At 39.9% G+C, this 23,958-nt stretch overlaps 1 protein-coding gene across 1 annotated transcript in view; it reads right to left on the bottom strand.

Annotated features, from left to right (window-relative positions):
* Positions 1 to 23,958, bottom strand: part of LOC104620315 (POU domain, class 6, transcription factor 2-like) — a gene marked incomplete at its 5' end in the record, with an annotated part of 101,435 nt that overhangs the window by 10,357 nt on the left and 67,120 nt on the right. Inside the window, 2 exon segments of the mRNA XM_010286500.1 lie at positions 3,484 to 3,652; positions 16,144 to 16,350. Coding sequence (XP_010284802.1) covers positions 3,484 to 3,652; positions 16,144 to 16,350 — 376 coding nt within the window.

Here is a 23,958-nt window from a genome sequence, read left to right as displayed (position 1 = left end):
GCCTGACTGTGCAGAAAGTAGTAATCATTATGGTAGAGGAAAGAAAACATGTAAAAAGAGGTGGCACAAGTGATAAAACAAGGTAGAGCAGGACAGAAATTACAGAATCACAGAATCACAGAATGGTAGCAGTTGGAAAGGACCTCTGAAGATCATCTGGTCCAACCCCCCTGCCAAGGCAGGATCACGTAGGGCAGGTTGCACAGGAACGTGTCCAGTTGGGTGCTGAAGGTCTCCAGAGAAGGAGACTCCACAACCTCTCTGGGCAGCCTGTTCCAGTGCTCCATCACCCTCACAGTAAAGAAGTTTTTCCTCATGTTGAGGTGGAACTTCCTGTGCTGCAGTTTGTGCCCATTGCCCCTTGTCCTGTCACTGGGCACTACTGAAAAGAGACTGGCTCCATCCTCCTGACAGCCACCCTTCAGATATTTATACACATTGATAAAGTCCCCTCTCAGCCTTCTCTTCTCCAGACTAAACAGCCGCAGGTCTCTCAGCCTTTCCTCATACGAGAGATGTTCCAGTCCCTAATTACCTAATATTAATTACCTAATAAAAAGGCTGGTAAAAGGGACACAGATATGGTCTGGGGACAGAGACTGACTTGGGAGCTGGAGGGGAACTGAAATGGGAGGAGGAGTTGAAGAATGACGGACCTGTGGTGAAAGCAGACTGCAGGGAGAAGGGAAGAGGAACAAAACCATGGAGGCAAAGGGAGTGCAGATTGTGTGGAGAAGGGAATGGGGAAGTAATGGGACTGGAAGTGGACAAGTCATGGAAGGAATCAAGCCTGAGAAGAACAAGTAGAAAGTCTATGTTCATTAGTGTATCCCCTCTCCTCCCCAAATTGATATTCCTGTGCCTCATACTCCTGTGCTTTCAGCCAAATCCATAAGCAGGGCCAACAAGTTGATAACACAACCTATCAGCTTCTCCATCCATTCAACTGACAGAAGATCTCATATTTCCAACTATGAAAATAAGCATTATCTCACCATATGACTGACTTGCTATTCTGCTTTTGTAACGACCTTGAAATTTATCCAAGCAAAAAATGAAGCTAAAAGAACATCCTTAGAGTTGCACAAATAAACACTCAGAAGCTACAAAATGCTGGAGTTACAGTAGCCCACAACACAGTGTAGCATAGTCTTTGAGCTCCGGATTACCAGTTCTTTCTCCCCAGACCCTTGCCTCTCCAGTGCACAGGAGAATCGTGCTTCATTACGGATGAACTGATTGATGTATTTCCTTTTTACTTGTTCAGTGTGTGGCCCCAGACCTCTATTAAAGCTCTTCACCAAAGACATAGTTATTCATCTCCTCTTGAGCTTTTCTGTTTTTTTTTTTTTTTTTTTTTTTAAAATCTTAATTTATTTTCTTGTGTTTCTACAAGATGAGGGTCTTCCCCTTCTCATTCACAGAGAAGTGGACAGATATTAAGGGAAAAAGCATTTCTGGGTACCCAGTCTAGGTCAAGTAGGAGGTGATTTTTTAGACTGTGTCTTTAAATGGTTCTTTATACAGTTCCACAGTGAAAGTGCACTTAAAATTGTAACTGTGAGTACCAGGTTCTTCTGTAATCGAAGTCCAGAGTTTCAAGCTGGATATTGAGGGAGCACTTGTGAAAAATCTGATTTAAGTGACTTGCCTGCCATTGCACTGGAATTACGTGTCAGACAGAAAGCTTCAGCTCCTCAGCCCTCTACTGCCTGAAGCAAGTCCATCCTTCACCCCTCTACAGCTCCCCACCTCAAATGTTATGCAAACTGGGGAACAGTTTAGCGAATCAGGTATGGAACAAACCATGGGACAACAGCCCGCCTGTTGCGTTAGGAATTTTGGTGCATCCCTAGAACAATTCCATTTGCAATGCACTGAAAGAAGGATGAGAAAATAATCACCATTGCATCATTTTAATCACAATGTATATCGTTATCATAAAATACGTGTTCTAAGAGGAATTGCATACAGTTGAACAAGCAACTATTTTTCTAGTAGCTCCTCCTAACTTTGGATGGATTTGTACTGTAAACTTAAAAGGCTTTCTTCCACATAGCTTTTATTGTGTAGTGTGCTTATCCACATGGGGAAATTGACTGGAATAACTATTGGAATAGTGGAATATTTTAAAAATAATTTTTAAAAAAATAATAAATTTTTTTTTAAAAAAAAAAATAAATAATTTTAAATATTTTTTTTAAACTGGAATATTTTTTTCATAAGAGTGTTCACAAGAGAAGCTATTCTGGACTAGCCATTGAAAAGTAACTTATTCTGCACTAGCTATTGTAGTCAATTTTCCCACATAGACAAGGGGTAACTTTATGTATTTTTAACATGAAGCGTCTTATTTGTCTTCTTCCTATAAGCTTGTCTACATGAGAAAATTTACTGACAGAGCAACAGCACTATATTTATATCAGTATAATTATATCTATATATTTTATGTACTTACAACTACCAATGTGGATATTTTTATTCCAGAATAAAAGTATTCACACTGGGAGTTACACCAGCATAATTTTACCACTATAGCTCTGCTAGTAATTTCCCCATGTAAGCAATCTCTGAAATAATCTAACCAGGATTTTTTCACATCTTCCTTTGCATGACAATTTCTCCAAGCCCTTCATAAGCTTGTATCAGTCATATATTTTACATTACCAATATGGTGTGAGCTATTGTGTTTGTTTACGTGAAATATGTACATTGGAGTATCTTTGAACAAGGTCATCTAATACACCCAGATTTTTGCCAATGTGCAAAAACTGTTAATGCTTCTTATGTATACTTTTAACACATTGTTTTTGCTATGTAAAGACCAAAGTTAATGCTGATAAGGTAACAGCGAAGACTCTGAACTGTGTGATCTGGAAAAAAGGGCAATTCAGGAGGTGAGCTCTTACAGTCCTAATACTGAAACTCAGTTATTTCACTGCAGCGTGCTTCTCTCTCCTCTCCCACATGTTACACTTCATTCTTATTTAAATTGTGCAAGATTTTCCTGGCAAGAAAGGTCTCTTGTTCTAGATTGGTGTAGTGTTAGGGTTTGTAAAACAGTTTGCTACACTAACTAAGCAAACAAACAGTAACAAACAAGCAGCCTAACCAAAAGAAGGAGGATCTGTCTGTCCGCCAAATTCTGAGCAATATAATTCATTATATTGACTGATTCAAAAAATTCTCATTTCCAAAGACCATAAACTACATTTTAGTTAAAAGAATTGCCCTTGTAAGTCACTTAACGGCTGCTACCATTTTTATGACCATTTTTAGCAGTGATCACAATTTCTCAAGGCATGTTTACCTTAAGCCCCATCCATGACAGCACTTAGCAGTTCTTACTGGTAAGAATCACTCTACTTAGCAATATACAATCTACTATATGGGAAAAAAAGGAGGGAAAGCAGATCAGGAAACTCAGCAGTGAGGAGGACAAACAGAGGAGAGGATTAAGGAGAGCCAGGGAGCAATACTTACTGCTGACTAACTGGCCAACACTCAAAGCTGAAGAGGAGGAGGATGAGGAGGAAGAAGAGGAAGCCTGACGCACTGGGCTTTGAGACATAGATGCTTGACTGTGAGCCAAATGCAGGAGATTGGGTTGTGAGGCTGCTTGTCCCACTTGCGTCTGGGAGGGCTGATGGAGCTATATGTTAAAATGTAAAAATAGGTATTTAGAAAATGAAGCAGTAATAGGAAACTTTCAATGCACCATCTCACCCATCTACTTCTGGGGAACAAATCCCATAGGAGCATTAAATACCAATGGACTTAGTTCAGGTGAACGTTACAGCAGGAGCAATCTGGGCTCCTTTGAATTCTGACTTTTCATTTTCCCAGTTTAATCAAATACTTAATCTAATTAGAAGCTAAAGACTTGTTTGAAATGGGTAATAAGAGACCTATGACATTCCCAGCAGCATCATGGTTTAATAAATACATGTCCTTACCTGTTTTCTGACAGATGAAGTCAGACTTTTGTTCCCTACATGGATTCTCATATAAATCGGCACTGTTTCAGAGAGGTCCTTTCATACTGCAGGACCAGGGCCAACAAGACCAGGAATGGGGAAAAGAAAATAAATCGGGGGAAAATCCCTTTCCTATAGAAAGGAATAATTTGTTTTATGACTTAGATCTAGCAAACAAACCAAAAAGTTGAAATCTTATTTCTCAATCGATAAATCGTCCTTGCCTAAAATACACAGTGAAATTTCTGAGCCCCATTCACATCAGGACTCTGTCAAGTAAGACATACCTAAAAGGTCGAGTGAGTATGGTAAAAGCAAATGATACACTGTGAGATGTGAATCTGGCTTCACAATTTTTTTTTAAACAAATTTTACAACAGTGTAGTCTTTGGTTGTTCACTAGGGGAAAGGAAAGAACCATTAATCCCTTCTGCCTATAACAAGTTTTCATGTGGGATTGAAAACTAGGAACATTGTCTGGTCCTGATTTTTACATAAAACTCCCAGCAAATTCAAAGGGCAATCTCTCTGCAGAATGAAGGACACAATGGACCTTACAGTTTTGAATTGCCTTCTAGTAGTCCAGTATAGCCCTTTCAGAGCCTTATGATACAGAAATAGAATCCTGATACACTCAGGTGACTGCTACTGATTATACTTGTTATTTTATGTTGATTCTTGATATTGATCAAAAAAGATTGCAAAAATGTATTAAAAGGTTTCCCTTTTAAGTGATAGTTGTTATCTGCATTCTCAGAAAGGGGGAAAGATAAAGGCCTATTTGGCCTTGCTTGAAGTCAGTAATTTAAATTTATTTCTTGAATTCTAAGGGGTATGAATTTTTCTCTTTTGATATTTAACTGAACAAATGACTTCAGAAAGGGAGCTGAATTCATTAGGAATACTCAAATTATATATAATATGCTCCCAGAACACACAGAAATGACTGCTGCTAAGTAGACAACAAATTGTATGGCATAGTAGATAAAGGTATCTGATCACATTCAAGATGACACTTCTCTGTGGAATACATATGAACAATTTTAATGACATTATTCCTGCTATGGGTCTGTTTAAAAATGGAAAAAAATTACAACTCCTTTTTCTACCTCCCACATAGAATGATATAATGCAAAATGAAGCAAGAAACTTTAAGCTACCCTTTAATAATAATGAAAATTATTCATCTGACCAGTTTTAGCCTATTCTGACTTTCCTGGGGATAAATAAACAAAAACATTCTATTATCTTGAGTTTTTTTTGATCAAGCACATTTTAAAAAAGAAAACTGGCACTGTATCAAAGGGATCATAGAATCATAGAATAGTTTGGATTGGAAGGGACCTTTGAAGGTCATCTAGTCCAACCCCCCCTGCAATGAGCAGGGACATCTTCAAGTAGAGCAGGTTGCTCAGAGCCCTGTCCAACCTGACCTGGAATGTTGCCAGGGATGGGGCATCTACCACCTCTGTAATAGCTGAGAAGCTGATTGAAAGGCTTCCAGATTTCAGACTCACACAAGCAATGGGCATCTTTAAAAAAATTTCACTAAGGGCTGGATTTTATCTATAGAGAGCTCCCAACCCAGAACGTCTACTTTTATAACATCTTCTCTTTGGGAAGCAGTCCACCAGGAGGGCTGGCCTCCTCTGAATGATGCAGAAATGGACTGCCCATCCATTACACCCACATCATTCCAGACTGCAGCTTTCGGGAACAGGCAGGTGTTTGGGCTCTGGGTCTGTTGTCTGAGGGAATCTCTAGCAAAGCTAAAGATTTCAGCCTAGGTGAGGGAATAAAAATATTGTATTTAGATGAGTTAGGTGCTTTCACACTATTTGGAACAGTCTTAAAGATGTTAGTGCTTATCGGCGAGGATGGAGGAGCAAATGTAGTAGCTATCTTTAAAAGAAAGATCTGCAAAATTATAGTCCAGTCAACTAGACTTCAACCTGTGAAAAAGTGCTGAAGAGAATAATCAAACAATTTGTAAGCACCCGCAAGACAATAAGGTAGCAACAGACAACATGGATTGTTAGGAACAAACTGTGTCAAACCAATCTGATCTCGCTCTAAGACAGGATAATTGGCCTCGCGGACAGGGAAAAAGCAGTAGGTGGTTTGACTTTACAAGTCTCTCGACACTCCCTTGTGTGACATTCTTTATAACCTAGGGAAACATAGTTTAGATGAAATTGCTGCAGAATGAATGCAAAAGTAGTTGGAAAACAAACCCAAGAGCATAGATATCTATCTGTTGAAAAGGAACGGTGCATGGATGGTGCTTCCCAGAAATCTGTCCTCATTCTGCACTAATCAATATTTTCTTAATGACCTGGATCATAGAGAAGAGAATATGCTTACTAAATTTACATGCCAATGACATGCTGGGAGGGACTTTTGGTATGTTAGAATACAGGATTAGGATTCAAAATGATCTTGTCAGTTTGAACATGCCACCAGCAACACTGGGATGTTGCAAAAGTTAAGAAAAGGCAACTCCCATACCAAGCTGTATGAGCAGGAGTGAAGTCTGCAGTGCATGTGAAGAAGATTAAGGGATTGAGAGCAGCCCTGCTGAGAAGGACTTCGGGGTGCTGGTGGATGAAAAGCTGGACATGAGCCGGCAATGTGCACTAGCAGCTAAGAAGGCCAACTGTAGTAATTCTGCCCCTCTGCTCTGCTCTGGGGAGACCCCCACCTGGAGTACTGTGTCCATCTCTGGAGCCCTCAGCACAGGAAAGACATGGACCTGTTGAAGAGGGTCCAGAGGAGGGCCACAAAAATGATCAGAGGGATGGGAACAGCTCTCCTATGAGGAAAGGCTGAGAGAGCTCAGGTTGTGCAGCCTGGAGAAGAGAAGGCTCTGGGGAGACATTATTGCAGCCTTTCAGTACTTAAAGGGGGCCTGTAAGAAAGATGGGGACAGACTTTTTAGCAAGACCTGTTGCAATAGGACAAGGGGTAATGGTTTTAAACTAAAAGAGGACAGGTTTAGACTGGATATAAGGAAGAAATTTTTTACGATGAGAGTGGTGAAACACTGGCACAGATTTCCCAGAGAGGTGGTAGGTGGCCCATCCCTGGGAACACTCAAGGTCAGGTTGGATGGGGCTCTGAGCAACCTGATCTAGTTGAAGATGTCCCTGTTCACTGCAGGGGAGGCTGGACTAGACGACCTTAAAAGGTCCCTTCCAACCCAAACCATTCTATGATTCTACTAAGCACTGCAAAGTACTTTGCAGGGAGGCACCATGTCCACAGCTAAATGCCACACTTCAGAAAAAATCTGGACCAGCTGGAGAAGAAAAATCAGTGTGGCAGAAGGCCTGGGAGTTACCTGAGACTTATGAAGACACCTGGAACTAACTGGTCATGTTTAACCTAAAGAAGAAAAGACTGAGAGGGATATGATGCTCAAACACAGGCAGAGCTAATAAAAAGAGGAGAGAATGAGTTTGTCTTACATTTTATAGTGGAGAGAATGAGGTGTAAAAATCTGGAAGACTCAAATTTTATGCTGGGAAAAGCTGTCTAACGTGGCAGTGAAACACTGGCATAAATTTGTGGGGGAACCTTTGGAGTTCCTATGAGAGTGCTTAGGAGCAAGTTAGACAAATACTGGAATAGCTACTCTGCCCGAGAACAGCAGCGTGGACTGGATAATCTCTTGAACCTTGACCTTCCAGCCTTAATTTTTTATGATTCTATGCCATTTCCCATTGGTACTTCTCAGGGAGAAATACATGATCATGTAAGACACAGATGGCAAATCCAACATTCTTCCAGCCATGCTACACATATAGTCCCTAAACAGTTCAGCTGCTGAACATGTACACAATAAATCTGATGCTTCCAGGAAGCACCAGAATGAGATGGCATTCTGCATTCTCCAGTTGTGTATGCAAAGCACGCTCACACCCCACAGCCACTACGTAGCACATCCACAGTATGCTGGTTAAGTCTAGGAAATGTTTGATTCTCTGCACTTGTATCACAAAACGCATTTGCAAATGTATTTTTGAAATAACTGGGATACCCAGAAGCTTGGCAGTTTTCTTGTCAGATGTCCAGAAATCTTTGGACAAATGTAAGAAATTCTCAAAATTTGGCTGGGCAAAAAGGGATACGGCTAGGGAAGTCTGGATGCACAGTGACCTTAGGTGTAATAGCAATATAGAAGGGATATTTACAGATTGTTGGTTTCTAACTCACTGCTTGTGAGGGAAAAAGAGAGCAGTGGGGTTGGAGAGGCTGAAGAGTCACCTTAAGGCCTGTCCACGGACTGAGGGAGGATTCCATCTTTAACTCCCTACATAATTTTCAGCACACCCCCTGTTTTACAGACGTGACGGATAAGCTGTAAATGTCCTGCTTAAAGAACAATGATAGTTATCTATGTCATGAAATTGCATTAAAATACTCTCTCTCTTTTCATCCACTGTAATTTCCACCCCAGAAATAGCCGTAAGGAGAGGCGACGATTAGATTATGAATTAGATTCTAGATGACAGAATCAATTCAAACTTGCAATAGCTGACTTTTCCCCATTTTGGACACGTACATATGATATGAATTATATTTATGACTGTTGTGCATTTTCCATCCAAAGACAGAAGGAGGCACAGAAATTACGGAAGCAGTTGCTGTAAGTGCCATTCTGTGTAGGTGGATATAGTAGATGCGCCAAGAATGATGACTGTATGCAACACTGATCAGTATCTGGCAGGAATGTATGTATGCACACTACAGCTAGAGGAATAAGATGAATATGAGAAGCGTAAAGTGCAGCATAATACTTTATAAGAATAAACTGAAAAATTAAAAGGGCCTGATTCTTATTTCTTTTACATCAGTTTTACATGCTGTTGTCAACAGTGAAGGTAGTATTGACTGATAATTGCAGAGGCAAAGAATGAATTAGGTCTGTAAGACTAAATTTTGTTCTTAAATGATGTATGTAGGATATTCCTACATATGGTTGGGATGGTTGATGGAAGTTCTGTATTAAGGTCTTCTTATGACATCAGGGATATTGTTCCCTGCATCCAGAAAGTGACATGATAGTGATAGAGTAACAAGGTATTTTGCATAAGCTAAGGAAAGAGAAAGAAGCTAAGTGGAAATAAAGAACAAACTTTTGACAGAACATTGCCCTGTATCATAACAGAACTGCTACTATTTTTACAGAGAGTCTGGACAAACAGCAAGGGCAAAACATGGCCCTAATGGAAGGGAGAAGAAAGTAATGGGTTTAAATTGCAGTAAGGGAGGCGAGGGTCAGGCATCAGAAAGACCCTTCTAATGCTAAGGAGAGTGGCCTAGGTTGCCTAGGGATGTCAGGGAACCTCCATCACTGAAGGTTTTTAAGAACAGGTTAGACAACCATCTGTCAAGAATGATACAGGGACAGCTGATCCTGCCTAGGGGGAGGGGATGGACAGCATGACCTCTTCAGGTCCTTTCCAGTCCTATTCTTCTATGATTCAGTGAAAAGGAAATCTGAGAGACGAGGAAACACAACAAATTAGAGAAGACAGAGGTGAAAAAGACAAGTATAACAAAAAGGGCAGAAGAGATGAAACTAAGAGAAGTGGCACAAAGAGCAAGAAATATATTTTAAACAACCCTCTTTATGACACAAATAAAGATTTTAATTTTTTTTCTGATGTCAGCTAGTTCTTCCTGGGAAATACGGACATTAGCTCTAGTAAAGACTAAAGTCCATGGAAGGTGCTGAAAAATAAATATCTTGATATAAAAAGACATTCCCAAACACTTTGAAATGCCATGATAATGCCTTACAGAATTAGTAGTTTTAGTGTTTCATGCTTCCATTTTTCCTGTAAACAGAGTTCTCTGCTCCATCTATGTTTCCTAAAATGTGCCATACATTTGTTTTTGGGAAAGTGTGGCAGTGTGCTGTGGCCACTGCATGATTTGAGAGCACCACGGCAGAGGACGTCTATCTTCAAACCTACTCATACTCCATGACCAGGCATGGGCTTCAAAAACGTCTTCTTAAGTCTGCTAGCAAATGGAAAGAATAAATTATTATGCATATCCACACACTTCATGCCAAATCAGTTTCACTGTCAACTCTGCCAGAATGTTTCCACTGTGGCCCAAATACTCTACCCGATCACCCGATCACTGTACTTTAGTTTACTCAACTAAATTCACGTAAGTGAATATATGAATCTGAATATGAAACCTATTTGATGCTTAGTAAGTGTTCTCTCTCACGGTATAGTATAGTATATATAGTATAAAGGGCTTCTATACACACTGCTTAGACTGACAGAACAGGTACATTTGAAAACTAGCATAAAAAAAGCTCTTTGGGTTCACACAGGCTGTGCACATACTCAGCTCAAAATGAAGACTACAGCAAAGAAGTGCTGGTGTGCTGTGGACATAACTGGGCGTAGGACTTTAACGGCATCTGCTGAAGTTCTTTTAAAGCCTTTATGTGGGGTCAGAACTACGTCCAAAGTATACGCTGTAACTGAAAGTCTCTGTGCTTGCTAAATGAAGTTGAGGACACAGCTGGGCTTCTGTAGGAGACATAATTTTATACGCAAATCAGGTGCATCAGTCATCTTTCAGATCCCCATCAGGAATGACATAATGTCAATATTACAGCAACAGATGTAAATGTGTTATATAGGTGTAGGTAATTCAAAGGTAACAGTAACAGTGAACAGTGCTTTACTCTCCCTATGCCTTAGTTCCTTAGAATGACACAGGTAGTGTAGTGATATCTTCCTATTCCTAATGGTGTGGTGCAGTTGTATTGACTTTTCTGAGATATCCTATTCCTACAAGTGCAGATGCCACAAAGAATACTGGTTAGGAAGAGATGTAACTTACAAGTCAGGTGTTCATGCTGTGCCAAAGAAAATCTGATGTAGTCACTCATACTAGCAAATAGTGTGGTAATCTTGACTTTCAAAAATCTAGTAATTTTATCCATGGATGAAATGGAATTATGCAATGCTGATCGTAAAGGAAAAGAGAAAGAAGTTAGAAAAAATTGTCATCCTCATCACTGAAAGTCATATAAAAAGCAGAAGAAAAACAAAGTTGGATTGAGACAACGCAGTTTAGTGGCTACATTCAAACACAGAGAAAGAAGAGTGCATTTCTCATGAAACAAGACAGCATCAAAACAATAAGAGCATCACAGAGAGAAAATGACTGAGAGCTGGTTAGATTTTAACAGGAGAGGAAAACAAGAGATTGCATGGAGTTGTGATAATGAGATGGTAGGATGTATGTGGGAGGTTGAAACTGCAGAAAGAAAACGTCTGGCATGAAATTTGGAAAGCAAATGTACAAGAATGACCACAGACCCATCTGAGAGCTGTCTATGTCTTTTCAACAGTTTATCTGGAGCATGATAGCCAATGACAATGAAGATGGGGGAACTGACTACATAAGAAAATGCTGCCTAGTAGCTCGTTTTATTGTGTTAGGAGTTGGCAGAAGCCCAAAGCTAGTAGTGCTATAAGACACAAAGAAATACAAAAAGTTCTGGCAGGCAGTGTATATAAAACAAGACTGAGGACAACTGGGACTACAGGCCTGATTTAATGAATCCAGTATGTAGAAGGAAAGAGCCAGACAACAGCAAGAAGGGAACCTGATGATGAGGTACACTGGCGAACAATATAATGTGTAGAAGTTGCTTCTGTGTGCTGTGGGCAAGAAAATAGTTGTGAAAACACCAGTTTTTAGGAAAGCTGTTTAAGAAATACATAAACAAGAATGTGTTTTGAACCCCAGTGATCACTGGCAGCTGGATTCTTCTTACCTAATTTCAGTCACTCAAGAATTAATTGTCTATCCTAAAATAGCTACCTTAGCCCCCTCTCATGTCAATGGAGACAATAGGTACCTTAAGATACCTATTAGGGATTCAACCTATCTAAAAATTATTCTGTTTTGACAGCTTGAGTTGCACCTTGGACATGCATATGTCTCCTTGTTTCTACAGGAAATCTAATTAACTAGCTATCTGCTAACTGCTCTATGACTAAGTTAAGCAAGGTGAATCCTTTCCTAAATTTCAGAAGACTCTAATTCATGGTTCAAGTTCTTCTGTCAGTTGTGTTGGTGTTAGCAAGTGTTGTTAAAGATATGAAAGAACACCTTAAAACAAGGTTTTCAAATCTGATAGCAAATGACAAGAAGTTGTTACAACAAGCTCATCTGTTATTGAAAAAAATGTGCATTTAGCCATACAACCTGGATTTTGACAAAAATCCCTCCTGAGAGGCATGAAGGAAGTGCAAGAAGTTAAGGTTGCAAGATACTCTTCTATTATGACATACAAGCAACTTAAAAAAGCAAGAAACATAAAATTAGGGAGTTAATCATCCTTTTTCAAGAGACTACAAGCAGAGATCAAAGGATTTATTCCAATTTTCTGGAATGGTTTTAGCAAGTGGCAAGAAAAGATGGTGAACAATGGTGAAGTTGAATCAGCAGGAGGAACATGTGAATATCTTAAGTTAGTACAGAGTACCGCGAACAACTTACAGATCCTGTTTACAACATGCCAGGGGAGCATTATGACAGATGAAATGCAGAGTAGATAGGTGCAAATTGATTCACATTAAAAGGAATCATTCTAGTGACTCAAATGGTAACAATCAGGGAAGTAAAGATGTATCATGGTGGATACATCTGCTTATTGAAAAACCTGCTCAATGAGCAGAGATAATCAGAAAAAAGGAGGATGTTAGGCTGTATTGAGATAAAGACAGAAAGTAATGCTGAAAATATTATAATGTTAATGTAAAACAGTGATGCATACTGACTGTGATCATGGCATTCAGTTCTGATCACAAAATCTCTAAGAGATTAGTGTGGAAATTGAAATGGTTGGGAGATGGGCAGTAAAAATTATTAAAGACAAAGAAAAACTTGTTTATGAACAGAGATAAAAAGGACACAGGCTACAACAGGAGTGCAAACAGCTGTCCAGTTTAGAAAGCCATTACAATTTCTAGGAGAATTCTTGGTGTGTGCAAAAACAGTGCTGCTTAGATTAGCACTATCTTGGAAAACACTGAAACTTTAACTACTCTGTGTAATTTAAAGAGGAACAACCCCTACTGTGGGTAGTTTATAGAACATAAATCAGAAACATTTATTCTTAAAAACAATAGGAAGAATTCCAATGGAATTGCTTGTGTACATTAAAAAACAACGTATTCACAACATTGAATTCACAACAGAAAAAGCAGCACTGCTTTACACTATGCACAAGTAATATATGGACTCATTTCCGTGAGGAGACATTGAGGTTTTAGTCTGTAAAGTTTGAAAAAGTTGAATAAATATATGAATAAATAAATAAATAAAAGAATAAAAAAAAATAAATAACTCATGTAGCCTACCTAAGTAAAGCCGACTAAAACCAATGTCTGAGGCATTTAAATCTTCATTCTTCACACAAAAAGTAAGCATTGGCACGCATTACTTAGCAACTGAAACAGGCTACACAGGTTCAGTCACTGTGACTCAGCTAACAAGAAGCAGCTTACTACTATCGCTTGCAATCACCTCTCGTTCTCCTGCAGTACTAGTTTCCAAGGAAGTGACAAGTTGAAAGTTAAACTAGGACCATCTGTAACTGCAACATTTTACTACATTATTTATTTCCCTGTGACATTCTCAAAACTTTTCCCAAACTTGTCTTGCATTCTTCTTTCACCCTTCTGAAGCTTCTTTCATCAAGTTACAAGACACCAAATGCCGTGTGACACCATTTTCAAAAATATTTTGAATTTGAAATTCCTTCTGAGTTTGAGCTCTCAGTTCCTCTAATAACAAGGTTTTAAACTTATGACTAAATATGCACTAAATATAAACACTAGCCAAACACTACAGTTTTGCTAAGTGTTTAACCAGGCAATAAGATAAATTCACAATCTCCTTATACTTTGTGTAATTCTATTTACTTTCCAAATGATATGGCAGTTTGTATAGTACTAGCTCAAGTGCTTTTGACTGTCCATCAGCATTATTCCTATGAGGAATCTGGCTTTGATACCTATTCTCTGTTTGCGCTGAAATCAATGGCAAAATTTCTTCTGACTTCCTTCAGTAAAAGCAGAAGAGCCGGTAGAGGGAGCACAAATACACAGAAATAATTTTCTGTGGTTCCTATAAAAATGATAATGTGTAGTATTTTTTCATATAGTATTTGCATGACACCGCCCCCCCCCCCCACCCGATCAAAAGTACTGTCTTGATCAGGCTCCAACCGATGCAGGTAAGGAGGCTTTGTGTTGCTTGGTGCCCCTTCCTGCAACCCCTGGGACCTCCGGACTCTGTGTGAGAGGCACAGGCTGGACCCTGCAAAACTGATCTTGCAAAATAATGTTTTCTACTCACACGGCATGGCTGGGCAGACCAGCACAATTCAGGGCACATCTTTGGCTCTTGGACATAACCAGAGTTCTGCTGACTTGACGGTCTGTGCCGGCTGATCCTCTGTTTTGAGGACCGCACATGAGCACACAGGTTGGATGAACTAGTACAATACCGCACGATGTGGCTAAATAGTGACTTTCTACCTCAAACCCCTGCTCTTATTCAGCAAGCTGCAGCCTCCAGCAGCAGTTTGCCCCTTTATGTGAGCCCAGTGCCACTAGCCGTGCAGAGAAAGGTCACACCTCTGTCCGCTCTCTGCCCATGGATCCTACTGGCGGATGTTGCCTGGAACAGGTTGCTTTGCTGCAGGACTCAGAAGGTGCATTGCTCTGTGAGCGAGAAGGTCTCTGGGAATAATACAACACCTCTATCCTCCTCTTTACCTCTAAACTTCATGCATTTTAAATGGGATCTCAGGATTGCAATGCTTTTTGAGAGCTTCCCCCATAAATGAAGGAAAGATCTAATCTTTCCAGAGGACTGACTCAAAAAGAAACACCCCACTCTACACACCCTCCAGGAAACCAAATTTAAGCTGCTGAGTTTCTCATTATTCCATTGTCAGGCTTTCCAGTGCAGGAGAACACAGAGCCCTCCCTCCCATCCATTCCACTTTGTTTAAAGCCTCATACATACACCAATTGCAAAAGCATTTGCCAGTAGTATAAGTCTGCTCTCATTAAAGAAAATAGTTAGATGAATGACAAGTGCTTTGGAAAATGCCTCTGCTAGATACCACAGAAGACAGGATGGAAAAAAAGAGTGTAATCATTTGGATGTGACACATTTTCAAAACAAACAAAAAAGTCACCTTAGAGATCAATTTGCTCTCTGCTGCTAAATTTGGAAAAAAAAAAAAAATCATTAATTTGGAGTTCAGGGGGCCCTGGGATTCTCAGAAACATACAGAAGGCTACTACCTGTGACTGCAGGCATAGGCAGGACTAGCAAACGAGCACCACCAGCAATAGGAATGGTAAGTTGAACATTTGAGTGACACTTTCATAAGTACCTTTTTGGTAATCACATTTGATGCCTTCTCCATCCTCAATTTCCTCTCTTTCAGAGAAAAAAGTTGGCACTACAATTCTTTGCTCTACAGATGTAGACAAAACTAATGAACTTGACTTTAGAATACTATAAAGAGAACTACAGAAATCTTTTTGGACCTGAGTGAAGTTGCTGCACCCATCCTGAAGTCTGTGAACTACTTGGTGCCAGTGAATGATAATTTCCCTAAAAATACAGTCAGTCTACGCAAATATGCACAATCATATCTGAATTTCCAGTGAAGAAGACTAGTAAGTTTTTGTATTTTTCTTTGTTTTCTCTGCACATTCCGAAACACTTCAAACCCCAGTCTACTGGGTGATCACTAATGAAGGAACTGAACTTTATAGGCCAGGTGGGCTTCTCCTGTCTCATATTCCTACTGCACTTTTGCTGCAGAAAATTTCTCAGTTGGCCCTATATTGACCTTTAAAAGAAAAAAAAGAGAATAAGTGGATAACCCCTAAATGTATAAATAAATTATATAATAAGATATTATATTATAACTAAATATATAGTAAGCACTAATACGCCATGTAGTATGACAGAATTCCTCTTTGGTTAGTAAAATTGGAAAGTGGGAGGTTTTGGAAAGTTTTAGAGAGTCCATGAAGAGTAGAAAATTTCTGCGCATCTGTTTTGATAATCATTCAGGCTACAGACACTTTACCTGCTGGCCTGGCTTAAGTGGCGATAGTGTTATTCCCTGGGTATTGATCACTGGGAGTATCTGGTTGCCGATGACGGTAGCGATGATCTGACCCTGGGCGTTGGTCAATAACTGTGGAGTTATCGGCTGCACCTGAAGTCCCTGAGCTCCACCTGCTGCCTGGCTGGAGGGGACTGGATTAGGCATCAGTGGGATCGTTCCTATAATCTGGAAAAAATGACACAGAAAGGGAAAATGCACACATGCCACACATAATTACTTGTTTTACGCATGTTAAATCAAACTTAGGTGAAACAAGCACAGAGAGATAGATATGCCAGGCTGAGGGTGGGAAACAACCGTTCCTTTACGGGGGTGAGATGGGCTTTCAAACTCATTTGTCACGCCACATATCACCTGTACATTTTACCACCATCCACTGTCATCCCCAACAAATCTGTTGTGGCTGAGAGTGTATGAAACAAATGCTGGACCACACTCTGTCCCCTGGATGATCCTTTGTTCTCACCTCTCATTAGAACGTAGAGTGAAATAGATGCAAATATCAGTCCTGTTTGTGTTGCTTTCTACAGCTCATCTGTACAACTGTGAACCGATGTGCTTATGTAATTTTCCTCGATTTACTGATACCTAGATGACCACCTAGGACTCCCATGTGATCTCAGAAAGGAACAAAGAGATACTGGTGCCTTTCAGGACCCAGCTTATTAAGATATGTTCATAAAAATGCAGCTGCTTTTGGATGACAACTAAGTAGTACAACACAATGGGAGGAGTGCTGTTAGATAAAACATTTTAACTAACATTTCTAGGGCAAGTACTTGCAGAAAGAGACACTTGTGACATCTTAGATTTGAGAATACAGTGTTTTCCTAAAATGTGAACGTGCATGTAAAACTAATATTAGGATAAGATGTCAAATAGATACTGTAAGAAAGCTTGTCAGTCAATAAGCTTCTAGACTGAAGAATGTTACCCTGTTGGAAGACATTTTTTCCAAGTATTAAAGCATCCGAAACAAACTTCTGATGAAACTTGTGCAAAAAACAAAACTTTTTTTTTTCCCCCCAGACAACAACAAATGAAGCTAGAGTCATAGAATTACTGCAACAGGTAAAACAAAAAAAAAAAAAAAAAAAAAAAGCAAAACACATCTCTCATTTCCTTCACCACCTCTCCTCTGACTTTCCCTGTCACAGCCCCCTTGAAAACATCTATCCCATTTTAAGGCTTCCAGTCTTCCCTCTTCAGAAGCCTTGCTTCCTCCTCTTTATCCTCAACATCCACCACACCGCATGTCCCTTTGGTCCCCCACCAGTATCACTGCAGCTGTCCGGTGTTCCTCATCACATAAATTGACTACTAGTGTGGACCTGCTTGGTTGCTGAGAAATAGGGTGGATTATGGCCGAGTTCTCCCTCTTTTTTCCTTACTGGGGATAGTAACGGGATAGTAACAGTAACAGCTTTCCTCAGTCTGTCTGCTCATACTCATTCCATTTAGGAGCTTAATTGTCTTTTTAGATCTCTTTATTTCTGATTAATTTTGTTGAAATTGGTCAGCTGTTTCAAAGCCATCATATGGAGAGATGGATGAATGGAAAGAGGGAGAGAAGGATACACAGCACTAGCCACAGCACTCATTTCCTCAGGAGAACAGGCTAAAATGTTGCTAATGAAATTTGAAGGCAAATTTGTCTCCAAAACAAACATATACCATTCCTATTGATTTCAACTATTAATTTACATTATACCAATGGGAAATGGGCAATACCGTGTAAAATTTCCTCTAAAATGACTGTTTAATGAAAACAACGGTGGCTTTGTGGGCAGACCATTAAGTTACTTTCTGACAGTGCAAAATTAGAGTAACAACTCTGAATCTCTTGCTGAAGATACTAAAAGGGTACGTGTATGAACTGTGTTAAGAACAGCAAGGATCTGCAAAGACGTCTGCATATTTAAATCACCAGAGTTGATACACAACCATCCCAGAAAAATCCATCCTCAGGAAAGCATCACACAGGGATATCCAACTAACTCAGGCATAGCTGGAGGGGCAAGAGGCTCTCATCAGAGAATCACCCTCTTTCTTCCGTTATTAGGCTACGATATCACTCAATCAAGTGACAGTATCCTAATGAGTGACTGCTCCTTTAGCAGTCACAGCCCGATGGCGTGCCTCTAGGTAGGCTCAACTGCGAAGTACAGTGTGACAACTTAAACCGACTCCCTGAGTGTTAAGAGTGCACTTGGTTAGCTATGGCCGCTCAGCTAATCAGTGGTAAGTGCTGAAGTCATCATCACTTTACCAAATTTGCCCAGTTAGAAGTTTGGATGGGAAGACCAGAGAGCCATAAAGAAAAGCAGGACAGCTCTCCTGTGGGAAGACCTGGTAAAACAGCAAGCCCAGCTACTAAGCTATACTGTAAGAGCTGCATACATCAAAACTGTTCTAAACATTTTAAAGATATCGTTTAAGTTCTCCTTAGTGCATTCCTAAAAGGTAGACAGATCAATAAAGATTATTCCCCCCATTTTACAGAGCATGAAAGTGAAGCACGATGGAGCATATTCAGACAAAGGTTGTGATTTGGAGAGTTAGCCTTCTAAGCTGGAATTGCCTGTGAGTTTCTCTCTGCAGACCACAGTACTTTTATATTTTTTTAAGGTGTCCCTAGCTGAACTGCAGCTGCTCTTTAGTTCATGTGAGAAGATGGCTGTTCACTGAGGAGAGAGGCATTTATTTACATCATTATCAGATTTCAGAATGTTTCCTAAAATCTTTCAGTATGAATTAAATACAACTTTCATGCAATGCAACATGTAAATTTCTCCTAGTTCTTGGTGACCTAAAATATTTATGGGTCACAAATACAATCTTTCACTTTTACCATATGTCACCAAATACAAGGAATAATCCTTCTTAATTTTATCAGCAGAAACATAACAAAGGCCTCTCCTTCTTTGCCATGTCAGTAAAGGATGCGACCTTGGAGTGTCATTACTCCAATGTAACTTTAACTATCAAGGTCCTAATCCCAGCAAAGCAAAAAATGCTGCGCTGGTGTTATCAGTAAATAGAAATGTTTGCATTCACATTTAAAATGCATTTCTTGGACTGCAGTTGGACATTTTATAGAATGACAGTGCTGAAGTGGACAGTTTGTAAGGTCAGAAGCAGAAGGCTATCTATATGTATTAATGTGTGTCACACACCATTCTGTACATGGTGTGCTGTCCATGCACACAGCCAGAAACAGAGCAGGGAAAACATACAGCTGGGAGAGCTGTTCCAGAAGGACAAATGAACAAATGCCCTTTGGGGTGTTACTGTAGGAGCCAAGGGTAAATCTGAATGGGAAACAGTTTTCCTATTTTGTGAAACTTACTGAGATTTCAAGATTTTTTTTTTTTTGCCATTTTATACCAAAATAAAGTAAAATCTTGTCTGGTTAAAAACAAGACGTCCACCTGTCTCTAGTTATAACCAACAGTGCTAATGTTCATGGCATGCATCTTTGATATGGCTAAACCCAGATTCAAACCCTTTCAAATTCCCCCTTCTCCAAGTACCCTTTCCCAAACATCCTAACAGTTCCCCAGTTCACACTGCTTGGCTTTCTGTGAGTAACTAAAATACTGACTAAGGAGGAGTACTGAAACTGGATCTCCTCCTCAAACCTTGTGTGACTGTTTTGATGCTGGGCCAGATCCCTCCTCATTTTGGTGAGAAAATCCATCCTGGGCCTTGCTAATCTGTCCTGTTCAAGTACCATAAAAGCTGGCACTTTATGAAGACAATTTAAATTTTCTGAAGACATAAAACAAGACCATGCCACGGGCTTGAGACACTGGCATGCCACAGTACAGACTATTTAATTGCCAGTGATTTCCCCAGTGGGGAGGCATCGTTCCTTTCTAGCAGCTGCTGTTATTTCAGATTATATTCAAGGACAGTTCAAGAATAGCATGTGATGGGGACTTATCCCACAAGATACTTACAGAATCATTCAGTCACAGAATGGTTTGGGTTGGAAGAGACCTTTTAAAGATCATCTGGTCCTCCTGCCATGGGCAGGAACATCTTTCACTAGATCAGGTTGCTTAAAGCCCCGTCCAACCTGACCTTGAACACCTAAAGGGATGAGGCATCCACAACTTCCGAGACACAGCAGAAGAAAATTCTTACTCTGTCAATGTTTGGACTCAAATTCATAAACAATCCCACCTGTCAAACACGTTCTTGAGAAAACAAACACATCTTTTAGGTCCTTATACTACAAAAATATAGTTTTAAAAGTTTTGGTTTTTTTTTTTTTTTTTACACTATGCACATTATTTTCACAATTCCTTTTATACCTCATACAACTGAAAGCAAGCACTAAGTGTTCACGGAGGAGTTGCAAAACAGGTCTCGTATGCAAAACAACAGACAGTTCTGAAAGTCCAAGGTATAACTCAAGGAACCCCCCTGTCAAGGCTCCATAACTTCTAAGGGGGTCAGGCACAGTAACCTGCAGAGTGCTATTGGTTAAAATAACTTACACCTGGTTGCATCTGTCTGAGGTGTGGGCTACAGACGTAGGCACAAAATGTAGTGCAGATGTGACACTGGAAATCCTATCGAGATATTTAATGTAAATTCAGATCTCAGCCTTTTTACAGAGCCAGGGCTTTGGGCCACCTCTAACTAAAACACCAAGACTGTAATTCTGGCCTTGTTCAAGTGACAGAATTTTGCCAGAAGTCTTGGTGGAGCCAGGTTTTCACTGCACATATTCAGTAACATTCTTTCATTTCTGTTTATGGATTAATAGATAGAGCAATTGCATTTTGAGATGCTCAGAGAGCAGGTTTTACAGATGTTAATTTAGTTTTTATGCTTCCCGATGTTAATTAAATTTTAAGAATCAATTATTTGTTTCTAACTGCAAAGGAAATTCAGGGTGATCTTTAGGACCATCTGAATATTCTCCACTGATTAATCTGTTACTGTCATTTTAGCATCCTTGGATTTCAAGATATCTGAGATCAGGCCTCTCAAATCTTACAACCTGAATCTGCCATTGCCAAAGACAACTCCCATGATTAAGTGTTATTCGCATGAAATACAGTTGTAAGGCTTGGCTTCATCATGGATTAACCGGGCAGGTACCTAAAACAACCACACAGCCGTTTGCTCACCACCTGCCCCCCACCAAGGAATGGGGGAGAGAATCAGAAAAAAGGTGGAACTCGTGGGTTGAGATAAAGACAGTTTAACAGGACATAAAAAAATGATAATAATAATAATGATAAAGATAAAAGAATATACAAAGCAAGCGATGCACAGCACAATTGCTCACTACCCGCTGACCCGATTCCCAGCCAGTTCCCAAGCTATGGCCCCTCCCTGGCCAACTCCCTCAGTTTATATACTGAGCATGACACCGTATGGTATGGAATGTCCTTTTGGCTGGTTTGGGCCAGCTGTCCTGGCTGGGGGTGACCCCAGCACGCCCAGCCTTCTTGCCAGCAGGCCAGCACGAGAAGCTGGACAGACCTTAGCAACAACTCAAAACATCATGATGTTATCAACATATTCTCATTCCAAATCCAAAACACAGCCTCACACTAGCTTCTATGAAGAAAATTAACTCTAGCCCAGCTGGCGTCCCTGGCTGGGTGCCCCCCCCCCCCTGTGCACCCCCTGCCTCTCACTGGCAGGCCAGCATGAGAAGCCGGGCAGTCCTTGACTGCTTAGCGACCACTGAAAACATCACTGTCTTATCAAAATTATTTTCATCCCAAATCCAAAACACAGCACTATGCCAGGTGCTAGGAAGCAAATTAACTCTACCCCAGCCAAAACCAGGACAGGCTTGCATCTGAAGCTCATTTGTTAATCTGCTCCCACACACCATCTATGGGCGCAGCTGTCTTTGCCTACACAGCCCTGCAAACTGTAAATTCATCTGCACTGAAAGAATAAGCACACAAAGTGAAGGTGAAACACCAAGGAATGGAGCTGACCATGGAGGGAAAAAAATCCCAAACCCTCAGCATACCAACAAATATCTGTGAGTGTTACCCGCAATGGCAGGGTCATGTCCTAGCACTGTTACACTGAAGTGCTAGTAGCTATCGTGCTGTTAAACAGACTTTGGCCCTTGTCTTGCTCAGTAAAGGTTTCTTCTTAGAAATAAAATAAAAACATCTGATCCCTTAAACAACTGATGCTTAAGAAAGAATAACATTTAAAAAAATCCATTCTTATCCTTTCTTGACTGACAACATATCTTCATATTTAATTGCCTTTGTGGATTACTTGGCTATACTCACAGACTGAAACTGGGGGCAGAAGCTGAGTGGCTGCTCAGAACTTCTGAGGATAAATGTCAAATTGTAGCCCTATTTGCACTGCAGATATAAAACAAGATTTTGCATAACTGTATGAAGGACTAATTGCTGATTTCCCAACAGTGAGTCTTTCCTTGCAGCTCCTAATAAACCAGCTGTGTTTTGACATTAGGTGAAGTTACTATGATATTCTAGAATGTCCCTTTCCCCTCATCAGAAGCAGGGATCACAGAATCATTAAGGTTGGAAAAGACCTTTAAGATGGTCAACCCAACACAGAATCACAGAATCATTAAGGTTGGAAAGGACCTTCAAGATCATTAAGTCCAACCATTAACCCAACACCACCATGCCCCCTAAACCATGTCCCGAAGTGCTATGTCCACACGTTTTTTGAACACTTCCAGAGATGGTGACTCCACCACCTCCCTGGACAGCCTGTTCTAATGCTTGAACACTCTCTCAGTAAAGAAATTTTTCCTAATATCTAGTCTAAACCTCCTCTCGTGCAACTTGAGGCAATTTCATACAAGGATGCTGCCTTGGTTCACTGTTTTCCTAGCACAACCAAAGGAATATTACAAACTGTAGCCAAATGGATGGTTCAGCTGCTGTGAAAAGGCTAAGTAAAATCAAAGACTGACTAGGTTATTTCTACTGTCAGCTAGGGCTGACATAAAGCAAATAGTGCCATTTCATCTGAAAAAGGAAATGTTAAGTTTTTTCAGCAGTATCATCAAAATAAACGTCACTCGGATTTTATCAGTGTTACAACCCTTTAAATATTGAAGGTTAATTATTAGGTTTTGAACAATACAAGGACAATATAAAAATAAAAAACAGGGAAAAAGTAAAATGAGCAACAGAAAAATTATTCAGTAAAATGAGGCAAACCACCATACACATATAAGCTAATTTAACATCTCAAACCGTGAACAGAATGCATCAGCGTCTTACTCTTACGTAGTAAGCCACAAAATCACTATTTGAATGAATGTTTGCTGATTTAAATATGCTGCATTCATCTTCATCTTCTAATCCTCAAAATATAATCTGAAATGAAAGCTCACTTTGGTTTCTGTCATATAATGCTGGTACATTGAAACACTTTTTTTTTTAGTTTTACAGGGCCAAAAGCTAATTTAACACCAGGAGTGATACCACCTACAGTACATGGGACAGTGTTTATGGTTTGGTTAATTTTCTACAGTTTTGCAAATTTGCCTTCAGAAGCTGCTTCTGTTTACAGATATGTTCCTTCTTGTATGGTCACTGTACCAGCATGAGTTACTTTAAGGTGATAATCTAAGGAGAAAATGACTGAGGACAGGACAGAATAATGAGAATCTGCACAGGATTCTTCAGCCTCTGTGCAGCTGCCTGTTTCTTAATCACACATATATATTACCTATATAAACATGGAGACAGATATTTTTATTTTTTAGATATATATATGATTTATTATCTACCAATA

This window comes from Phaethon lepturus, unplaced genomic scaffold, assembly GCF_000687285.1.
Source record: "Phaethon lepturus isolate BGI_N335 unplaced genomic scaffold, ASM68728v1 scaffold200, whole genome shotgun sequence".
NCBI lineage: Eukaryota > Metazoa > Chordata > Aves > Phaethontiformes > Phaethontidae > Phaethon > Phaethon lepturus.
The sequence above is the reverse complement of the archived record's forward strand: the minus strand, read 5'-3'. Positions and strand labels throughout refer to the sequence as shown.